Here is a 22,099-nt window from a genome sequence, read left to right on the forward strand (position 1 = left end):
TGAGTCTTTTCAGCTGTAGTTTCTTCGTAAATCTTTGCAAACATTTTGAATCGAAGCTTAAACTAAAAGCAGCCTATGCAAATCCAAATACCCTGCAGTCCTTTTCCCCACTCATAGGTCTCTTCTCCCAGTCCCTTAATTTTTTTCCTCACTGTGTCACTTTACTCGCAGACAAATAACACCATCTTGTTGTAATGTGATCTGATTCTAAATTGGAGACACAGCTACTGTATCTTACCAGTTTAGGCTGCAGCAGCATAGCCAGCCAGCCAGCCAGCCAGCCAGCAAGACATAATCCCTCAGGGCTAACATGCCTGTTCAACTGTCTGTTTTCACTGCACAAAGCCAAATTAACTGTGATGCTAATTGTCAGCTGGCCCTGGCTCTGTCTTTCTTCCACTATTTGCATTTATTGCTCAATAGGCTCCTCTATACTGTCCCAAGATCCAGCCATTTCTATATATATATATATATATATATATATATATAGAAATGTATGTATGTATATATATATATACGATTCCTCACTTCATCTCCTCCTACATTTATTTCACTTCGTCTGTCACCATTTCTTCCCACTTATTTTCTTCCCCTTCCTTCCACTGCAGCAGCTGAATCGTTCTTTTACGCTGCTTTTGCTGCATGAGTATGTCTGTACAATATCTTCTCTATTGTTCCTGTTTGTATTATGTTAAAAAGCGATTGTTGTTGTGATGTGTTCTAAATGCAACAAAATCATCGTCATGAATCAAGGACACAGCTGAGAATATGAAAACAAAGCTTCTCATGGTGTTGATAGCAAATTGAAATCACACTGTCAAATGGATTTAAATATTCTGACGCCTGGGATTATGTTGATTGATGTGGACGAGTGCTGAAGGACATCCTAGAGGTTCTAGGAATGGGGTCCTCAGTGGGGAGGCAACCCCGGCATCGAGAGCTCCCGATGGGACGCCCACAGTCAGGGAGCCTCAGGCATGTGTCGGGGCTAACCAAAGGCAAATCACTGGCCAAGGACGTGCTGCAAGACACTGTTGTTAAAATTCTGAAGTGTGGTATGTTTAATGTGTGACCATGTAAAGGCGAAGACATGTAAATGAGGAGCTCCAATGTGCACATGGATGAATTGTTAGTATAATGACCTACTGTGTTGCCAAGATTAGTTACGCAGTCTATCTGGTAATGGCAGAGGAAGCAGTGTGTGCGCCATTGTGTCTCCTTTGTGATGTCTGAATGTCTCCATGATACCACACTGACTTCCATGTGACTCTGCTGATAAGTGAGCGGACAGAAAGAACACACCACAGTTTGTTCCATCTCATCGTTTTTTTTCCTGTTAGTTTATTTTTCAGTTGCTTAGAAAAACAAAACAAACAAGAGCTCACAAGATGACCCACTACTGCCAATCTACAGCGCGTCCGTGCTGACCAGAGCCTCGTTTTTCAATATTCATGAGAATATGCAAATGAAGGGGTGTCTCATTCAATTGTCGAGTGAGTCATGTGACCCGAGCAGAGGGGTCTAAGGGCACGAGGGGTGGGGAGGCTCCAGTGCCACAGACGAGAGGGGGGGGGGGGCGGCAGCGATCCCCACCTGCCCCCATCTGCTGTGAGAGCGAGTCGCTCTTTGCATAATGGAAACTCACCGATGGGTGTTTTTTCTTTTCATCAAACTAAAACACGGTAATACCACACTTACACAGCAAGCTAGGTATCACAACTGTTTCAGATGTCTTAAAAACCCACCAGACGGTCAAATATATATATAAATGAGCTAAATATAATTTAAATAGAAACCTAGAAACAAAATAAAGACAACAAAATAGAAACAAAAAAACAATAAAACAAATTACTTCTTAAGCAGACACACACTTACAGATGATTAGGCTGCACCTTCCAAAAACCATTTGTGAGCTTTAAATCACCCTTCTCGTCTAACTAATCTTCTGGGGTGTGTTTCTACCACACAGGATCAGAATTCTTGATGCAAGACAGAAAAAATAATATAAAAACACTTAAACCTGCCCACAGAGATTCAATGGGAAACTAAGCATGTGTATGCATGTGCATATGTGCATGTATATGTGTGTGTGTGTGTATGTGTGTGTGTGTATGACTACTCCCAAAAGAAAATGCTAGTTCCTGATAAAAATGCGTGGGAAGGCCGAACTCTAGCCACACGACCACAGTCTTCCTGTGTGTAACATCTCTGTTGCACTATCCCCCTCTAGTCCAATGTTTTTAAATACTTGTAAATATACTGTATGCAGATTATATATAGAGCCCATTTACAAATGGTACATGATTGGCTTGGTACGTCAATATCATAGTACACACGTTAGCTGGAATAAGGGTCACATGACTAGCTAATGAGGTCATACAATAAGATTTCTTCTTTTCGTCATTGTCATCTTCAAATACACAGGTTAATAGTTGTCATTTTCCTTAGAAACAAACGCAAATACAGTCGATATTAAACACTTGCAAAATGTCCACTGCAAAGAATGGCTTGAGTGAGAGAATTTTTTAAAGAAGCATTTCACTTCTGTTTCTCTGTGTGCCATGCTCCTTTTTCTGCTGTCACATCACTTTTTTTTCTCCTCTTCGAATGTGTTTTTTTCCCCCTTCAATAACAGAATGTTGTGATTAAGTCTGTTTAGTCCTCAGCATGCCCTCTGCTGCCACAGGCCCTACAGGCCTCCAAACAAGAGAGCTCCTATAAAGATGGATATATGACAAAGGCCACTAGTCCATTAAAACATCCTAAAATCCCTCACTATGCTCAACCCATTTGTCTCACTACTGAGATTTTTAATATTAATCCACAAGCACTGATTCAAATTCAAACTTTTGCTTTTTTCTGAGTTTTAAAGCAAAACAGTGCAAAACAAATCAAACCTGTGCAATAAGGCCTACCACTAATACCTCAATACGTACATTTTATCATAAAAACAAGACTTCAAAATGAACCAACAATAAAAACACAATGATTAAAAAAATAATATAATAATAATATCAAAGATGTGGTTAACAAAGCATGTACATGCACGGCTTAACAGAGGAGAAGAGACCTTCCCCTGCAGGACAAAAACAAAAGACTTATCAGACAGCAGTGTTTGTTTTAATGCTTTTCTAATGCGGCCCCCCCCCCCCCCCCCCAAAATGCAATATTTCTACTGCTTCTATTGGTGACACCGGCCCGAGCTCGGGGAGCAGGGAGCTGGGGTGCCAGAGGGGTGTGTCGTCTCACATGGGCTCAAGCAGCCATCTGCCACCCTACTCTAGCCAGCCTGATCCTTATCCTCAGCCCAGCCTAGCCCAGCAGGCCCGCTGTCTCATCCCCACAAAAAGGCTTCCTGCTGGGGGGTGTGGAGCTGGGGAGACAAAGGCAGGGAGGAGCTGTGGGAGCTGGGGAGCTCCACAGCAAGGCCCTTTGACCTGGTCCCTGGCCCGGCAGGGCAGACGGCCCAGACAGACAGCAACGTGTCTACTCCCTGCCTCCTCCTCCTCCTCCTCCTCCTCCTCCTCCCCTCTCTCTTTTATCAGCCACACAGACCCCAGGGGCTGACGGAGAGACAGGAGGGGGAGGAGAAAGAGACAGAGAGGAGGGGTGGGTGGTGGGCAAATGAACACAATGAGGAGACTGACACGGACTACCCTGACCCCCCCTCTCCCTCCTCCATTCATCTTTGGGTACAGATCTCTCTATTCCCTACGGGCAGGCTGCTGCCCTCTCCTCCTCTCCCCTGTGTGACCCCTCTCTTGTCTGCTCCCTCCTTTATCCCTCAGAAGCTACAGCCAGGCGAGCTCCTGGAAGCTGTATGGCCGAGCACGCCCCTACTGGCCGTATTTAAGCTGCTGTCTTCTCCCAGTGTGTGGCAAATATGCTTTTCATTGTTTGAACGCCGAATGTACTGTAGTGTTCCCTTGATAGCTCAGGGCTACCTGTTTGGTGGATAGTGTACGTTTTTTTTGTGGCAGTGGTCACTTATCTTGGAGAATTTAGCGAATTGTACGATTATGTTCAGTACCCACATAAAGCATGTATTTATTTAGGTAAGAGTGACATTATTATTAAATTCCTATGTTTTGGTAAAACTAGAAGAGCATGTTGGTGCCCAACTGGAAATAGTTTCCACGGGGCGTCAGGGGGGCTTGTCTCCTCTCCTCCTGAAGGAGCTGGCACCTAGGCAGTGGTGGTGAGCTTTTGGATGGTACGGTTGTAGTACTGGGTGGTGAGAGCCTCAAGCGGGCTCCAGCGGTGTGCATGCAGCTCAATGACCTCCATGAGGAGAGAGCGTGTCAGCTGAGATTCGGTCGGACTAAGCATCTTGTCCCTGACGGCTGCTAGAAGCTCTGTCATCATCTCTGGGAGCTGCTCCTCCAGGAGACGTCCCATGCTCTGCAACTGGTTGAGGGAAAAAAAGAAGAGAGGGAGGGAGGAAGTGAGGAGGCAGGAGGTCAGAGAAAGTGTGTGCGTCCTTTACAGAGAGCAAGACACGTCTGGCACCTTGTTGCTGTGGTTTCAGTCAGACAGAAGAGGTTCACACACCCTCTGGCCATAGAGCTGTGTGTGTGTGTGTGTGTGTGTGTGTGTGTGTGCACGCGTGCGCGCGCCTGTGCGTGTGAAAGAGAGAGAGAGCCTGCTGGTAAGTAATCAAGACTGCAAAGGATGTGGTTGTGTTTGTGATCATCTGGGAACTGTTTTCCAACCGGCGCTCACCTGTCTTTGCTCTTTCTGTTGTTTTACCTCTCTGTCTTATTCCCAGTTCACTGCTGCTGAGAGCTTTCTGTTCTTCTCCAAGGACCCAAGTCTGAGTAAATCCATTTTTGTACTTGTATTCACATTCAAGCACAAGAGAACGAATTGACTGATTACCCAATGCAACGTCAAAGTCATAGTATAGTGTGTCACAAAAAGTAGTAATAGTATGCTGTCATAATATATAAAGAAATGACTAGTATGTCATAGTATAGTATGTCATAAAAATGTAAAAAAAAAAAAAAAAAAAGTTATGTATAGTATGTCAGAAAATCATAAATAAAGTCATAGAATAGTATGTGGTTAAAAGAAGTCATAGTGTGTCTTAAATTTAAAAAAAAAAGTTAAAGGTAGAGTATGTCATGAAATGTACATACCACCTATGTAGGACACGCTTCCTTGTATGGGTTTTTAGTGATTTTCAATTTGTTTTTTATTTTAATGAAAGAAAGAAAAAAATGTTTTGGTTTTTTTTTTTCAATTACCAACTTCCAACATTTTTCAGTGCTGTTTGTAAATATGAATAAAACTAAATGTGACACTGGAAGTAATTTAAAAAAAAGAGTTTCTTTTTTAAATAAAAATTAATTTTACAATATAAAACGCAAAAGGGTCCGTGACACTCAGCAAGACAGTGTGGCTCAGCCCCCAGCATTTAAACAAAAGGATTGGATGGTGAGCTAACCATCTACCTACTGTCAACACCGGTTGAAAATGTTACCAAGTCAGAAAACATTGCTGCATCTGGAATTAATGTCTGTCCAACATCCAATGTAATACTAACTTCATCACAGTGTGGCAGCAGCGGCTGGCTTGACCACAGTGTTTACATGGTGCTGCTATTGTGCTATCTTATCTGTGCGCGCGCTGAAAGTGTTGGCATCATCTTACTGCACTGTGGTGTTATCAGTTATAAATTTGGTTTTCACTATGTGAGAAAATAGATGTGTGTCATGAGACGTGAAAAGTATCACGGTCAATGCGTGAGAGTCGGCAGCCCTGCACAACATATTTTGTGTACCAAGTCACGCGCTTCTGGAGCTGAAAATTACATGGAAAGCCTTAATTTTTACGTGCCCTACCATGCATATGCACATGGGATTTCAATCCCTGGAATAAAGTAAGTCATTAAAAATGTCTACGAAAAAAAAGTCTGTGCGTTAAAATAAAACATGGGCTTCATGGGGCTCAGTTCATCTGTTAGAATTAGTTTCTTACATACTTTAGTATACATGTTTTACTGTATTTATATTGTGTTTCGTGGCTGTTAAGCAAATTTCAAATCAGCCTTTTGCTTCAAACAAAGGCATGAATATTAACTCAACACTCCCTCTCTCTCCCTGTGTGTGTGTTTGTGTGTGGGTGGATGTGTGTGCACACGTGGGGGACCATACCTCCATGGAACAGCACAGGACTGCATCTTCCTTAACATCTGTGGACTCCAGCAGCTAAAAGGAACAAGAACAGACACTGTGTGAATATACAGGGACACTGCAAAGCAAAGAGCTGCACAAAAGTGAGTGCACAAACTCTAACAAGGCATAGCAGATAGATAAATGTACGTATATTTGGATGTAGGCCACATGGAGAGATTAAGCAAAGGCAAGTGTTTGCGGGCGTTAATCAGTTCACAAGAGAAGGAAAAAAGAAAAAGCTAATCCCGATTGTAAATATTTTCTACATTAACATTTTAAATCTTGGAAGACAACACGCCAGGCTTTCATCCTGGCAAGATAGCTAACCATCAGACATCAAGGCTGGCTTTATGCACACTGTATATCCGCATACACACACAGTGTAGCCAAAAACAAACCGTGGAGCTGGTAAACATGCTAGCTGGCTTTCCACCTCCAACATTGGCCCCATGCACAGATGGGCATACAACTGGCACTTTCAAACAATGCAGGGAGCGATGGCGACAAAGGGGAGGTAGAGAGACAGAGAGACCCCTCATGCTTAACTGTGAACGTCTAACATCAGATTACAGCAGAAAGGAATTTGGTTTAACACTCCTTTCCTTAGTCCCCACAAGTCTGTTTCCAAAGTGCTACGCTGATTAACCTTAAGGAGGGAAAGGAAGTAAAAGGGTGGAAGGAAGGAGAGATGTTTTTGCTGGAGTGATGTCTAATTAAACCTTGGAAGCGTGGACCTGCTGCACAATGAGAAAAACAAGGTATAAATGCAGGGTTCACTCTCACTGCTGTCAGCGTGGTTTTTAGACGGACAGGGAGCTGTTTTCAGTGAAAAATCTCCAAAAACCCGGCGTACACTGCTACTGACTGGTGAGCAGAGGGGAGCATTAGCATCTGAGATATTTTCCTCAGCAGAGAATAAAAACTGTGCTGCAAGAGACTGAATATGCACTTGAATTTGCCAGAAACATGACTGCAAATAATTGACCATGTTATGTAACATCTGAATGTGTGAATAAGCAACAGTGTGCTGACAGGTTCGCTATATTAACTTAAAAGTAGGGATGCACTGATTGGGAAAATCTGGGTCGATAGTAATGTTTAAGATAACAATTTGGCGGATAGCTATTACATTATCTTGAATGAGCCCATATTCATATCATACAAATTTATAAAACAACCTTACTATAACCTTTCTCATTTAAAACACGTTTTTAATAAGTTAGTTAAAAAAAAACAAAAAAAAAAAAAACAATTCAAAAGCCTTTTCACTGTATACAATATATCATACTTGACCCTTTGTTACGCCCCGCCCCTTTGTGATGGCATGGAGCCCACACTGTAACTAACTGCACTCCCTGAAGAAATATTATCATATTTTTGGAAAAATGAAAGAGTGATTCCAGAGAGCAGCAGACAGAGGGGTCTACAGTCTGTGTTTAAAGGATATATCCAGGATGTCAAACTGACTCAGCAGCAACAACAGGTTAGAAAGACAAAGATAGTTAGAAGCTAAAGCCGAACTACAGGCAGATCACAGTGTAAAAGTGAACCACCAATCACTGCTGATCGCCACAGAAGACAATGAATATAAAGGGAAACTGCCAATATTAAACCAGCTGTGTGGCATCGCAGTGTGTGCAGATGAACGTTGTTTGGTTGCTGCCAGCACCCGGACCTCTGCCACCGGACAGACAGGAATACCCGGGGGTAGACACAACGTTCATCTGCGCACACTGCAACGAAGCACAGCTGGTTGAATATCAGCAAAGCTTCCCGGCTTCCCTTCACTGGTTCCTGTACAGCAGGGTCCGTCTTTTTTCAGTGTTGCAGCATGTGTATACATTCAGTAGGCTATATCTTCAGTAGATAGCTAGCTAACCCTACACTTTAAAGGATCTGATTTGGTTTTGGAACAGGGAAAAATGTACGTTTTTTTCCAGCCTCTCCAGGTAACGAGTATCATTAATACACAACGTGCCCCAGGCACAACATTTAGCTCCAAACCCACAAAACCAGCCTAAAGATTAAGGAAGTCTAAAATTATTGCATTAGAGTCAATGGAGCACACTCTGGTCTGAACCAGCTCAATGACTGACCAGCCTGCACCTGGGGGTGGCACTTAGCGAAGGGTCAGTTCCCCCTTGAATATCTACAAACAACAGTATTTATTTATGTTTCTCATTAAAACTACATTTTACAAGATTATATTTTAACAAATCCTGATAACGTATTATTTACCTTCGCCTAACACTGAACAGAGCTTGAACGCATCATAAAGTAACTCAATGCAACCTCTATTCATTGTTAGTTGCATCCCTGCTTAAAAGGCAGCGCCCAAATGCCCCCCCCCCCTCCCCCCAAAAAAATCAGTTATTGCAGGTTTATATCAGCAGGATCAAACTGAAAAATAGCGCATTTTTGTTTTTCAGCTGGCTTGATATAAAGGTGCCCCAGCAAACTGACGGAGCCCACCTGCATACAACCAAAGTCTGACTGTATTTCATTTATACACTTCAAGTTCGCTTAAATGCTTGCGTTAGGAAAGTGCTTAAAGAAAAACATTGTAATGGAAATGGTGTCTGAATTTTCATAACTGAAAAGAGAAACAAGGACCTCCACCATCTGATGCTGCGATCCACACTCAAGCTGGCCTGTTATTTCCACGCTGTAAGCTTAATGGTATTCCACCTATCATTCAGGCCCAGCAGACGTCAGCTCCTCAGTATGCTTAGACGGGTGTGGTGACAGTGTGGCTGTTTGATGTGGGAACTAAAGTCTCGTCGTTCCCAGAGTAGGAAAGCTATGTGACAGGCAGGATTAGCTCATAATGAGTTCTCTGGGGAGCCCTGGGTGAAGTTTTTACTCAATACGTTTAAAACGGTGTAATCTATACTCATCTATAATCAGTCCTCCTATCCACTGAGATAACTTTTTATACGCTGTCTGTGATAGCTCTTCTCTCTCGCTCCTGCGCCGTTACATACATTAAATCGCTCCATATTACCTACATTTTTATTTAAGTAGAAGAGAAACAGCTGCAGGAAAATGAACAGTGTCTGTGAAACTACTTAACGCACAATGTCTCTGTGCTGAAGCTGACAACAGCCAGATCTCTGCTTAGTTACATCATCATCAAACAAACCTCTCTTGCGCAGGGAAACCTTGGGATTCTGTGTGATTTCCATTTACAGTATTTTCATTCAAAACACATTTGATCAGCAACATAAAAAGCAGCAGAAACTAGGACAGCCGTGATCGTGTTGCAGCGCTGAATGGAAGAAATGCATCCAACATGACAACAACACCTTGAATGACTCAGTGAAGTCAAGTCCACAGACATCCTTATTTATTTAAATATTCTGCTGAGGCTTCATCTTTTGACTTCATTACTCAAACACAGCTATATTTGTATATTTTCAAACCTGTCATCATACTGCTAGCAAGAACAGGAAATGATGAATGAGCACTGAGAGAAAAACACGTTTTATCAGGGTAATAATAACACTCAGGGAGCTCAAAGTTAAAATTATGACTGCTTCAACTTTAACTGGGTTTCCAATAGTTGCATAGCAACAACAGATCTAGCATCAGGACCAGAACTTCCCTTAGTAACATTACGTAATATTACTCCATTTTCTGTACTTAAGTAACTGCTTAACAAAACAAAAAGTAAAATATAAACACACTTACAGCTGCTTGATGTGCAAAAATATTTAAGTTTTTTCAATGTACATAATCATCGTCCTAATTTACTGCATGTTCTGCGTTTATTGTCTGAGACTATGAGGGCCTGTGCCGACTTTCAAAGAAGGATACCAAGGCACAATATAAATAGCTCCTGAGGTCACCACCAGACACAGTGTATGTGCATGCTTTCTGCAGTGTGCAACTGCAAACCAATACCCTGATGGAGACGTCTGTGGGCCACATGCAGGTCATTTGCTCTAGTTCACGGCGGGTTTATATGTTAATTCGAGTGCCCTGGTACCTGCCTTCTGATTTTCTACAACCATTTGGCTGTGCGGGACTGTTCCTCCTTGATAAAGAAATGTTTTGTCTTCTATAAAGGTAAAATATTATCATAATAATCTGTTCTTTTTAATGTTGCTTTTGTATCTTGGCACAGACTGTGCTTTATATGCTTTTATACAGTGGTCTGGGGAAATATTAATCTCAGATTTGCCGGTGTATGTGTATTTAAACTGTTTAATTAACATGTTATTTGGATTAATCATTCTAAATTTACACACTCACACACAGAGTTTAACAACTTATGTAACCATAGTAACATGCTGAAACAGTAACAGGCCAAATGAAAAAGCAAGATATGAAAACGTTTGCTTATCAAATATCATATAGTGAGCCTAAAAATTGTAGGGCTCTCCGAATACCATTCTTTGACTGAAAACTGAAAACGGAATACCTACCCAATGAAGGAATAGTGAAATATCTGGGTTCAGCCCTTAAACATTCAATCAAGGAGTTTCATTATTTTGCTAACGTGTTTGCCATTGCAAATTAAGAGGTGATAATATGTCACCACAGCTTGTTGTGCTCCCACTAATTTGCAAAAAAAAAAAAAAAAATCAATAAATGCAGTGTTTAACATTTGTGGCAAGTGAGCATGGTGAGTAATTTATTGTAAGGTTTGCTTCAATGCACACTTAGGGTAGTCGAGGATTATCTAAAAAAGGAAACTATTGGCTTGTGTGAGTCATGAATGGATGTGATTACAGCTCACTGACTTGCTCTGTCTACATGTACAGCTGTCATGTATACTCAAACACACCTCCTAACACACCTCAGTTGTTACCTAATCCTGTTCTGCAGGCTACGACTACAGAGGACAGCCGCTGCAAAATGCACTGACACACACAGACACACGTTCAGGCACATGTACTTTCATATGCAAACACACACACAGATGAGCGCATGTTACAGCACATAGCTTGTAGCTGGAATCCGACGATTACATGTTACGACAGGACAGACAAAACAGCAGATGGATAAAATCAGGAACGATGGCTATAGGAAATGGAGATTGTTGAACAAGCACATGACTTGCGACCACAAACGCAAACACAGATTAAGACATATTATTCTAAGAATACTTTGACATTGTTCACAGCTGTGACCTCAGGCATCATTAGGCTAAACGTGACACTGCTGATGCTAGAATATTGAAGTGTGTAACACCGTACGTCCACACCCTCGGTCATACAAAACCCTCTAACAAGCTGAGCTAATGCCCTGGGCATACACTCAGACAGGGTGTGGATAGCATTAGTTGTGTGTTGATTGTTGTGTTTGTTAGCGAGACATGGGGTGTGTGTTGAGTGCCAGACTGGCAGAGGCGTGTGTGAATGGGGTGGGAAAAATACCTGGCATGTGCCTTAGACCTGCCATTATTTCCTCACTACCTCTCAAACTACATATTAAAAATGATTTTCTCTCCCAGATTCTGTCATCGCTCCGCTCCCTCCTCCGTCCTCTTCTACCTGTCATGCCATCAGTAAACTTCCTCTGCAGTAACTGCCAACCTGACCACAGTCTCCACCACTTCCTCTCACCTCTTCTCTTCTCTCTTTCTCCCCAACACACCCCCCCCTCACTCGCTTCCCGTTTCAATATTCCATCTGTCGCTAACCACTTCTGTATCGTGGCGCGTCTGCTGTGGCTACCCTATATAGTTTCCATGGTGACCAAGGGAGTGTGCGTAAGAGAGCATGACCAGCTGATGAGAACTGAACCTGGGGTCATGCTTTTTCCTGGAACTGATGGTGTCCTGACTGTTGACACCAATAACCAAACCCCGCTGCGGTGTCTCGAGTCTAGACTAGGTCTGGCCAAAAACAGGAAACTCTGGCTTGGTGCACGAATCGATCCGACCGGACAAGACATACAAACGCAGCTGGATGCTTTCCTCTTACTGAGACATGTGGATGGCGTTGATTGATTGCTTGTTGACATACTTATTGATTATAGAAAAGTGCAGATGTGGATACAGACCTCTCGTAGGCAGGTGTAGATGGGACACACAAGCACCCTGAATGGCTCTGCCGAGCTGCTCCTCATGGTACCGAACACCTCGCACAAGAATGTGATGAAACCTAACCACCTCTCCACATCTGACTGCTGGAGCTCATCTCGACGGGAGAAGTCCCTCTGTGGGGAGGAAGAAACATACAGATTCACATTAAGTTTGGAAAGTACGCCGACACACGACAGTCTATCCAGCTTTTGTAAATGTGCAATACAAGTTCCAAGTAGGCGGTAGATGGGTAGGCGGACATTTTTTAAGTGTTTCATAAATTCATCAGCAGTGGTGGTAATCACCATTAACATCTTTGCTATCTCCGTGATGGGAGTTTTTGTAGGTGGCACACGTATTAACCTCTAAGCTTAAAGTACTTAAAGCCAAAAAGCAGTTGAAAAACACATTAAACAAATTCATGAGTTTCTTTTATCTGCCAGAAGTAGAGGAGAATATGTTAATCTGGTTTGAAAGTGAAGGGTACTGAACTGTGTCAGTGCTGTAAAAGTGTTGGGGTTAATATGGGTTAATGCGTAATGCGCACTTGTAAAGATGTTATACATCAGGTTAAACTGAAACTTTATTAACAGTCAGAGCAACTCACTCTGCTTTTCCAGAGTGTACTGTGCCTGTTACTGAAGTGCACTAGAAACACGAGCAGCTTATATTCTCACAGACTCGTACAACTGCGCTGAAGGCCTGCTTGTGCGTGCACACACAGAATGTGCGGCCTTGAATGGATCCAGCAAAAAAAAAAAAACCTCACTCACACAGTCAAAAACAAACATACCACACACACTCAAAAACAACTACACACACTGCTCATACAGCTCCAAGGACATCGCCGCAGTAATTGACACTTGCACAACAAGCCAGGAACACGGCAGGATATACATGTATAGCAAAGCAGACAAAAAAAGATGACTGAAGCGTCAGCAACAAAAAAGACTAGCTTTTTTTAGGAAAAGGAGATGATGAGAAAGGTGCCAACAGTATTAACCAACAAAAAAAAGGCCACATGCCTTTGCCACAGCTGAAAATAAATAGCATCTTTAACAGTAAATGATAGCAAAAAACAAACCCTGATGTCTCTCTTTTTATACACAGAGCGGTCACAGACTAATTGCCCCCATATTGAGATCCAGGGGTCTGCAAGCAACATCATTAACGACAGCCTTCAGGAGCCCACTTATGACATTTAGAATGTTTTAAAGCAAAAAGCCAAAATGTCAAAGACGAGGAGGGGGTCCATGCTGGCTTAGAAGTGGGAATTGAAGTGAAAAATAAAAGACGCGCTGTGAAAAAGGGGGGAATTAATGAAAAGGGAAGGAGAGGGGGTAAAAGGACTGAGGTGGGATTCCCTACTGCTGGGTCAGGGATGCAAATCTCAACATCTGAAGAAAGGTGTTTCCACGGAAAAACAAAAGGAGGAGAAAACAAAAAGGTGTAGGAGTGCAGTCAAAAGAGCACCAGCAGGAGAAAGAAACAGCAGTGGGAGTGAAGAGGGAAAAGAAGGCAGCAGGTGGGTTAACATTTAGACCGTGAATGTCTTCTGAAGACAACATGTACAGTATGTCTTGTTTGCCTACTCCCAGACTGTCTGCTGCTCCGGTGAGGTTTGCCTGACTCTCGGGATGGAGGAAGAGGTAAAAGGGAGGAGCGTGGTTAGAGAGAGAGAAAAAAAAAAAAACAGAGAAAGAGGGGAAGTGTGCAGGGAGAAGTAGCGAGGCACTGGCCCGTGTCGTTCTGGGTGACAGGAGGCGATAGGACGGGGGAGCGCGGTAATAGAGAGCTCATGAGGGATGAGGACGGGGAGAGAGAGAGGCAGTGAAATATATAACGGCTGAGAGAGTGTTTTCATCATGGGTGCAAGACTGGAACTATGTAGTTAAGTGAAGGGATGGAGGGCGAAGTGGGGAGACAGGTCTCTCTCCCTTGGGTGTTTAGATTAGCTACTCTGTCCACTGACATTTACAACACCACACACACAGTTGGCATCCACCTGAAAGTGCTTCCATAAAACTACAGCTGAAAGGAACTACTAAAATTGCAGAGAGGATTAAAACATACAGGACAAGAAATAACTGGTTAGCTAAAAAGAAAAACCTCTATTATCAGTGCGGTGACGGCTAAGAAAGAGCCTTAAAAGCCTTTCTGAGATCTGGTTTAAAGTAACAAATGTATTTGGGTGGAAGCTACACAGGGATAACAAAAGTAAAGCCATATACCTTAGTAAAAGAATGAAATGTAGTTTCACCCTAAAGATACAAAAATCATCGGGGACATTATCACGTAATTTGACAATCAAGTTAACCAATTGAAAATTTAGTCTATAAAGGTCATGAAAAAAGTGGAAAATGCCACTCAAAATCTCACAAAACCCATGACTGAAATCTTTAAATTGACTGTTTTGTCCGACTAACAGCTTAAATCCAGAAATATCTGATTTTAGATTATAGAAAAACAGAGGAAAGTAGAAAATTCTCACATTAAGAAGATGGAACAAGAGTGTGTTTGGACTTTTTGCTTGACAAATTACTGTTTTCATCTCTAATTTCTCCCTAATGACGCTATGATTTTGATATAACTCACCTGTTTAAATGTTAGAGGCTTAAAGTTATGCATAATAAAGGGCAAGAATGCTTTGAGTGACAGGTTGGTGCCGTCTACTGAGAAGGTGCTATCACAGCAGTTAGGTTACCAGCCATGGCGTAACACCAGATTCACAGAGTAAAGGTGTAGCCGTAGCTGTCACTATTACAGTGCATTTTAAGTCAGTGAAGTTAATTGTAACATTTTGTTTGGCTGAAAAAGTCTTATTAAGTGTCTGGTTGTATAAACAGACCCTCCAAGAGTCATATTTTCAGGGTTTTTTTTTACATACAGTACATTTTGTTTTAATGATTTTCAGCCTGTTTTTCACAGAAAAAATTAGCATTAGCATTGTCACAGTTAAACATAGACTGTCAATGCACTGTGCCAAGCTAGCAGCTAGTGCTAGGATTAGCTCCATTCTCTTGTCCAAATATGTGTACTTGACAATTTTGAAGCCTCCGTCAAAATGCCAGACTCAAGGCAACAAAATGGGAGTCCAAAGACCAGTGGGTGGTATCAGTGGCTACGTCCATTGTTTTATACAATGTTTTTTGTGACTTTATTTTAAGTCAGCTGTTACAGACCAGTACAAGTCCCGTGAAAGATCCAAAATCAAGCTGTAAGGGACCTTTGAATTTCCTAAAATCAGCACAGACGGGAGCTGAGACAGTCATAACACAGTCTTCATTATTTAAACATGCTCTGTTCTGTCAGCTCAATGTCAAGACAGCAGTCTATTGCACAATCAGTGGACAGTCTCCTACAGCAACAAAACAATGGTGGAAGACGTACTCAGATACTTAAAAGTAGAAAGGTAGAATTTAATGCAGGACTGCTGTCTTAGTTTCACCTAGATATAAATAATAAACCATACAGCATACATCATACAGCTGTATCTTCATCAAACTGTATCTCTGTGAGAGGTAACTATTACTACAGTAAAAAAAAAAAAAAATCCATCAACTGAATCCAACTAATCTGGAGATTAGGGTTTTTTTGTTTTTTAAAAGGCAAGGCAAGGCAAGGCCATAAAATTAATGAGTTAGTTACAATGAAATGTGAATTATGTCAATAGTAGATAAAAATCTTGTAGAGAAAAGCTAACCCATTCCCTCACCTGCAGCATGTTGAGGAGCAGTGATCTGAACTTGGTCCCCTCCACCATGAACAGCGCCATCTTGTCACAGAGCTTGGCGGCCGTGGCGGCGAAGCTCCTGTCCGACACAGCCTTGGAGTAGATTGTGCTGACCACCTGAGCCAGGGTTTCCTCAGACCGCGCGGAGCACTGCGCCTCCTCCATGAAGGAGGCCAGCTGCTGCTCTACCCCGCTGCTGTTGCTCCTCATGCTGTTGAGAAGCTCCACCAGCCGGTCCATGTTCTGTGTGCCGGAGCCTGACGCCTCGACGCGCGCCTCTTCCTGGAGAGATGGAAGAGGACATGGAGTGGTGGGTGACGATATTCAATTTCAACATACTGGAGGTTTGACCACAACCTAGGGAGGTTTTATTCAGTGATTTGTTTGGATGCCGACTTTTTAGATGCTAGACACTAGTCTAATGTGCTGTTATATTTACACTTAAGATTTCATTTACACCACCTGTCATGTTCCAAATGTCTTGATTTGCCTCTTGCTTTTACTTCAACCTATCTGATTTACGACTGACAAGTTTTCATGTACTCTCAATAGGGACAAGTGTTCACATGTTGCAGCTGACTCCACAATATGGAGATACATATGTCTTTCAAAGTAAAATTGCAATTTCATTTTTTTTCAAATTTATTGAATGACTCTACAGCCTTTCCACATATGCTTGGCAACTGCAGGAAATACTGGAGTGATAGCCCCCTGGTTGGAAATCACTGTGCTAATGTATGCGCTTACATGACAAATGACATTCACTTTAATGTCAGTTGCACATGACATAATCAACATGATGTGACACATAATCAATATTTTGTGATATTTAAACAATGTCCTCAATCTTATTTTGGTTTAGTGATCTGTATGGATATTACCATGTTATTAAGAAAGCACATCATGTAACATATTTACCAAAATAACATGAACGTGGTATTTACGTGTATCTCTGTGAGGTGAAAGCCCTGTGCTGACTGTAAACTATGAAAAAAAACCAAAACAACAACCCCTGCTTAAATAAGTTGCTAAATATATATATTATCTGCTGGAGTTTAGTTCACCCTCATCAAGCAAAAGCTGGCTCTGAGACTGGCTTCATTGATTCACTGGCATCACTGTTTATTAATTCCTGCCTTGCTGCCTGCTGGGGAGTCCCGTGCTGTCAAATCAAACCACCCCTGGTGGTAATGAGTTAGAGGAGGAAAAGGAAGCTGAGAGCAGCAACACAGTTGGCTGACTTGCCAGTTTAGTGGAAAAACATCAAAAACTGTTAAGCTAATGCCACTTTAGTTTCTTCACCTCCTTAGTGAGAACATGTACTCCCCTCCCTGCCAGTCTGGGTGTGCCAATCTGAATGCTAAATGACTGAGTACAGTAGATGAATGACTAAAGCAAGGCAGTGTAAGAAAACTGTCTATATAATAATGACAGTGCGTGTGGGTGCTTGAACATAATGAAAGTAATTATAACACTAGATGGTAGCGTGTGTGTACACATACACATTAGTCCTGATTTCCTTAATTCTGACTGACAGGCACTAAGCAGCTTTTCGGTACCTTGTCCTTTAGTCTCCTCCTCAGTCTCTCCTTTGACGACTGCAGCAAGCTGATTTTGGGCTGCTCCGACTGGCCTTCGCTTGCCTTTCCACTTCCTGATGGGTTGGGAGATTCCTTTCCAACTGTCAGATGTGGGAGAGCATTTGTACTGGATGTTGAGTCAGGCCTGGGTGATTCATTGGGACTCTTCCTGCCGCAGTCTTGAGATGGTCTGATCTGCTCGTCACCCGGTTTTACATTCTCAGTCTCTTTGTCTTTGGTTGTTCTTGGGGGTACTCCTTTATCACCTGTAGTGTTTGTCTGTACATGCCCCTGACTTTTCTGATTGTGGTGCCAACGCCGGTTCTGGCTGTATCCGTGGTGCGGGGGTCCTCCTTGGCGCTGCCCATGTCCTCCTTGATACTGGCGAGGCGGCCGACCAGCGCTACTGTTTCTGTTATCTCCCAGTTCTGTTAAATTCTGCTGCTGTTGGTTTGGAGACTGCTGTTGGGATTGATCCCTCTGGTGCTGTGGTGACTGTTGTTGTATCAGCTGAGGTTGGTTCTTCACTCCTCCGCCACCTCCTCCTCCTCCCTGAGGCCGCTGCTGTCTCCTGGAATGAGAGCAGGTTTTAGTTAGCTTTGTTGTGATGTAGCTGCAGCTGGCTTGTACCTTAAACTGCTCTGCTACATTCTGAACACCCCTCTGTGTCACACTGGCACTATGATCGTCCACACCCTCCTCCCTGTCCCTCTTTCCATCCTCAAAACTTGCAGTTAATAGAAATATTAAATGTTCTGTTTTATCTTCAGCTCCCTCTCCATCTAGTCAATGCTCTTCTGTAAATACTATAACATAACACAAACGGTAAGCAATCATCTACGAACAGAATCTTTAAATAACTACAAATTGAAAAGCCCATTGACTGCTTACATGTGGAGGCACAGTGTGTCTGTGTTCCCCTGTCCTGCATAGCTCTGTCCTTTTTGCTGCACTGGCTCTGGGCTTGACAAGCCGCTGACATATGGTCCAGGGGATTAGTCACCCTGGCACCGAGGAGGCGACCTATTATCTGCCTCAGCCTGTGAACTACCATAAACTCAACTAGCACACCTTTGCTACAGTGCTTTCTTTTTTTTTTTTTTTTTTTTACACTGTGAAATTGTGCAGGCGGTGTATAAATGCCTGATGGGATCTGCAAATGAAATAAATCCAGGCCTGTTGCACAATAAATAAATATGCAAGCATAAAAAGGGGACTTGCATCTTTTGGCCACGGATTTACAGTAGAAAATTATTTAGTGATAGATTATCAAATTGAAAGTAGCTCGTTGCAAAAACTGATAGAAAGCATCTCCTGTCTTTGCTTAACAACAACAAAAACTCTCTTTGAGGGACAGTTCATCCCCAAATCAAAAATGCCTATGTTTAATCTTCACTGTAGTGCTATTTGTGGATCTAGATTGTTTTGGTGTGAGTTGCCAAATGTTGGACATATCAGTCAAAGAGATGTCTGGCCTCTGTTGAACATAATGGAACTAGATGGCACTTGGCCTGTGGTACTAAAAGCACAAAAATTACATTTGAAAAACTCAACAGCAATGTCTCTTTCCAGAAATCGTGACCCTGTTACTCAAGATAATCCACAGACCTTGTTGTGAGCAGTTTCATGTAGGAACTACTTTTGACCTACTGACCACACACGCCAACTGTATCACCACGCTGAAGGAAGTGTGCATCTACTCATGGACGAGAGGCTTGTGCTCGTGACAGTATGAGATGTAAAAGTTTATGGCGTTCTCCTTGACTGAGCTGTAATGTTGCTAGTTAGCTCAGTGATGCTAGGTGAGCTAGCAGCAGATGCACACTACCTTCTGCCCTGTGATATGGTTGGTGTGTGTAGTTCAGTAGAAAGAAAATAGTTCCTTCATGAAACTGCTCACAACAAGGTCTGGGGATTATCTTGAGTAACCAGGTCATAATTTCTGGAAAGAGACATTGCTGCTGAGTTTTTCCAATGCATTTATTTTGGCCCTTTGAGCACCACAAGCTGAGTGCCATCTAGTTCCATTACATTTGAGAAAAGGAAGACATCTCTACAGCTGATATCTCCAACACTCAACAACTCACACCAAAACAATCTAGACTGATAAATAGCACTACAGGTATGAGTAAAAATATGTAGTTTTAATTTTGGGGTGAACTGTCCCTTTAAAAAACTGTGCTGGGCTGCAACACATAGCATAAATGCCAACTTAAGGCAGTAAGACATGTTGTCAGACAGATAACTGGTTACAATACTTAATAAGCCACAACAAATTGGATGAGCCATCAAAAACCGTGGAAAATGGATAAACAGCTACAGAACTTGTGTCTTAATTTAAGTAATTATAAGTTGGTATATATGTTATATGTTGGTAGACATCCGTCTGTCTACCCAAAGAGATTTTAACAGTCAGGACTGGACAGGACAGGACTGGACCATCATATTATCATGGCAAATACCACAAGAAATTATTTTAGGTGTGTTTGTAAATTAACAGCTACACGATACTTTTAAATCCTGAAAACTAATAAAAGTTTGTTCTGCTTGCACAAGGACAAGGTCATTGGTAAGTTAAAACAAATGCACCGGAGCAGTGCAGTCAAGCTTTTCTCCCTCTTCAAATACTAGGGACAAGGTTTTTTTAAATAAAGACATGGTACCAAAAAAGATGTGACACAAAAGCAAAATCTGTGACATCCACTGGGCTGTATAAAATCTGATGGAGGCTGGATTGACAAGCAAAGAAAGGCAACTTTCCCAAATGTTGTAAGAGTTCATCAGTGCCAAGACTGCAATGTGGGTTTTCATCATTCTTCAAAAACCTTTTCCTTGCACTTTTTAATTCAGCGAACCTTCAAAAGCTTGATTTTTAGACCCAAACATGAAAGATGAATCGACATGCCAGACATTTTGTGGCTGTATTACAAAAGCACAGAAACTATTCTACCTTGTGAAAGAGAACTGTGTTTCACTATCACACTCAGAAGTGAAGTCTACCTACTTTGTAAAAATGTTCATACCACCCCAAATAAATTAATGGGAGAGAAACCTTGGAAATGTTCTTTGAGCTTAAAAGAAGTCTGACACATTCCTATGGGCAGGTCAAACACATTTTAGCAGAAAGAGCACTGATACAAATTAAAAAAAGAATATTTAAAAAGTGGTAAAAAGGAAAAGAGACTTTGTTTAACATGCATTTCAGTCACTGAGTCTGAGACCTGATGAAAAGAACTAAGCAACCAGCAGCCTATATACAGTATGTGTGATGTATTGTGAGTATGCGTTGCTGAACACAGTAACATAAGCACATCTTTGATTTTGCAGCTTAAACAGGTTTGAGTCACAACACATCTTCCTATATTGCTGGCTCGCTAGGTTCATGAAAAATACAGTAAAATGGCTGCAAGTGTGGATGAGATCGACATATAGAAGGCTCAAACTGACATTTCTAGGGCTACAGTGATCAACAAAAAATAAATCTTCAACCTTTAAAAAAAAAAAAAAAAAAAAAAAAAAAAAATTAGTAATATTTCCAGCAAAAAATGTCAATGCACTTATTGGGGCTTTTCTCTGTCATGCATTATAGTGAATCAAATCACTTTGCAGATTGGACTGTTTGTTGGTCAAAGCAGGATATTTAATTATCAGGTCACCTTGGAATGTACAAAAAATGTAATGGGTATTTTTCACAGTTTTATGAATATAATTGGCAGATTAATAGATAATGATAGCTGTAAATCCTGCATGTTTCTTTGCTGTTGTCATAAATAACAAAGATTGAACTACTACAAACTGCTACTGTGAATGAATGAATGAATGAATGAATACCACACTCACAAGTGACTGGTTAGGACAAACAAAACAAAAAAAACATTTAGGTTTTGGACTGTTAGCCGTGCAAAAGAAGACATTTAAAGACATCAGACTGGGGCTCTGTGAAACTGCAATGAACATTTTTTCCACAATATTTCAACATTTCAAAAACCCCTTTGATACTGCCTGTTAAAGGTGGGAATGTTGCACTGTTATTTATCCTCACTGCTCTGTTTCAAAGGTACGATCGTGGAATGGGGAGACAGAGTTGTGTTAAAGAGACAGCGATCAGGACCGTACCATGGAGGGGATGAGTGTGACCTTTTCAAGATGTCTTACCTGTGCGACCCACTGCCAGGAGATTTTAAAAGCAGCTAGATGCAGTTAGCAGCTAACTCAAAGAAGAATAACAACTAAAAATGTGCGCAAATTGGGGAGAACTGAAGTCCAGGAGCTCCTTACCCCCCGAGCAGAGAGTGAGATCAACTGCTGTGTAACAGGGATGGTAATTGATTGTTATTGCCATGTTATGCCATTGTTATTGATTATGAAGCCCTGCCAGATGTGTATGTTATATGTTACATGTTATATGTCGACACTATTGTGTTACGTGTCACACCCGCTGTGGCATGATGCCTCAGTTGTTTGGTTCTGTATAAAAAAGCAAGGCCAATGTAATGGAGGGTTTTAATTGCAGCTTTATTGCGCAATCTTTGTAAAAGGGTTACAGACTAAGGGAATAATCGATGAATTAAGATAACAA

At 41.8% G+C, this 22,099-nt stretch overlaps 1 protein-coding gene across 2 annotated transcripts in view; it reads right to left on the reverse strand.

Annotated features, from left to right (window-relative positions):
- Nucleotides 1-1,321: 1,321 nt before the first annotated feature.
- Nucleotides 1,322-22,099, reverse strand: part of ctif (CBP80/20-dependent translation initiation factor) — a 60,519-nt gene continuing 39,741 nt past the window's right edge. For both annotated transcript variants that reach the window (XM_049603678.1, XM_049603679.1), the window contains 5 exons: nt 17,500-18,091; nt 15,923-16,222; nt 12,186-12,341; nt 6,156-6,209; nt 1,322-4,407 (listed from right to left, as the gene is read on the reverse strand). In XM_049603678.1, the coding sequence (XP_049459635.1) occupies nt 4,186-4,407; nt 6,156-6,209; nt 12,186-12,341; nt 15,923-16,222; nt 17,500-18,091 (1,324 nt within the window). In that variant the 3' untranslated portion in view covers nt 1,322-4,185. The remainder of the gene's footprint in view (nt 4,408-6,155; nt 6,210-12,185; nt 12,342-15,922; nt 16,223-17,499; nt 18,092-22,099) is intronic.

Source organism: Epinephelus fuscoguttatus, linkage group LG18 (assembly GCF_011397635.1).
Source record: "Epinephelus fuscoguttatus linkage group LG18, E.fuscoguttatus.final_Chr_v1".
Lineage (NCBI taxonomy): Eukaryota > Metazoa > Chordata > Actinopteri > Perciformes > Serranidae > Epinephelus > Epinephelus fuscoguttatus.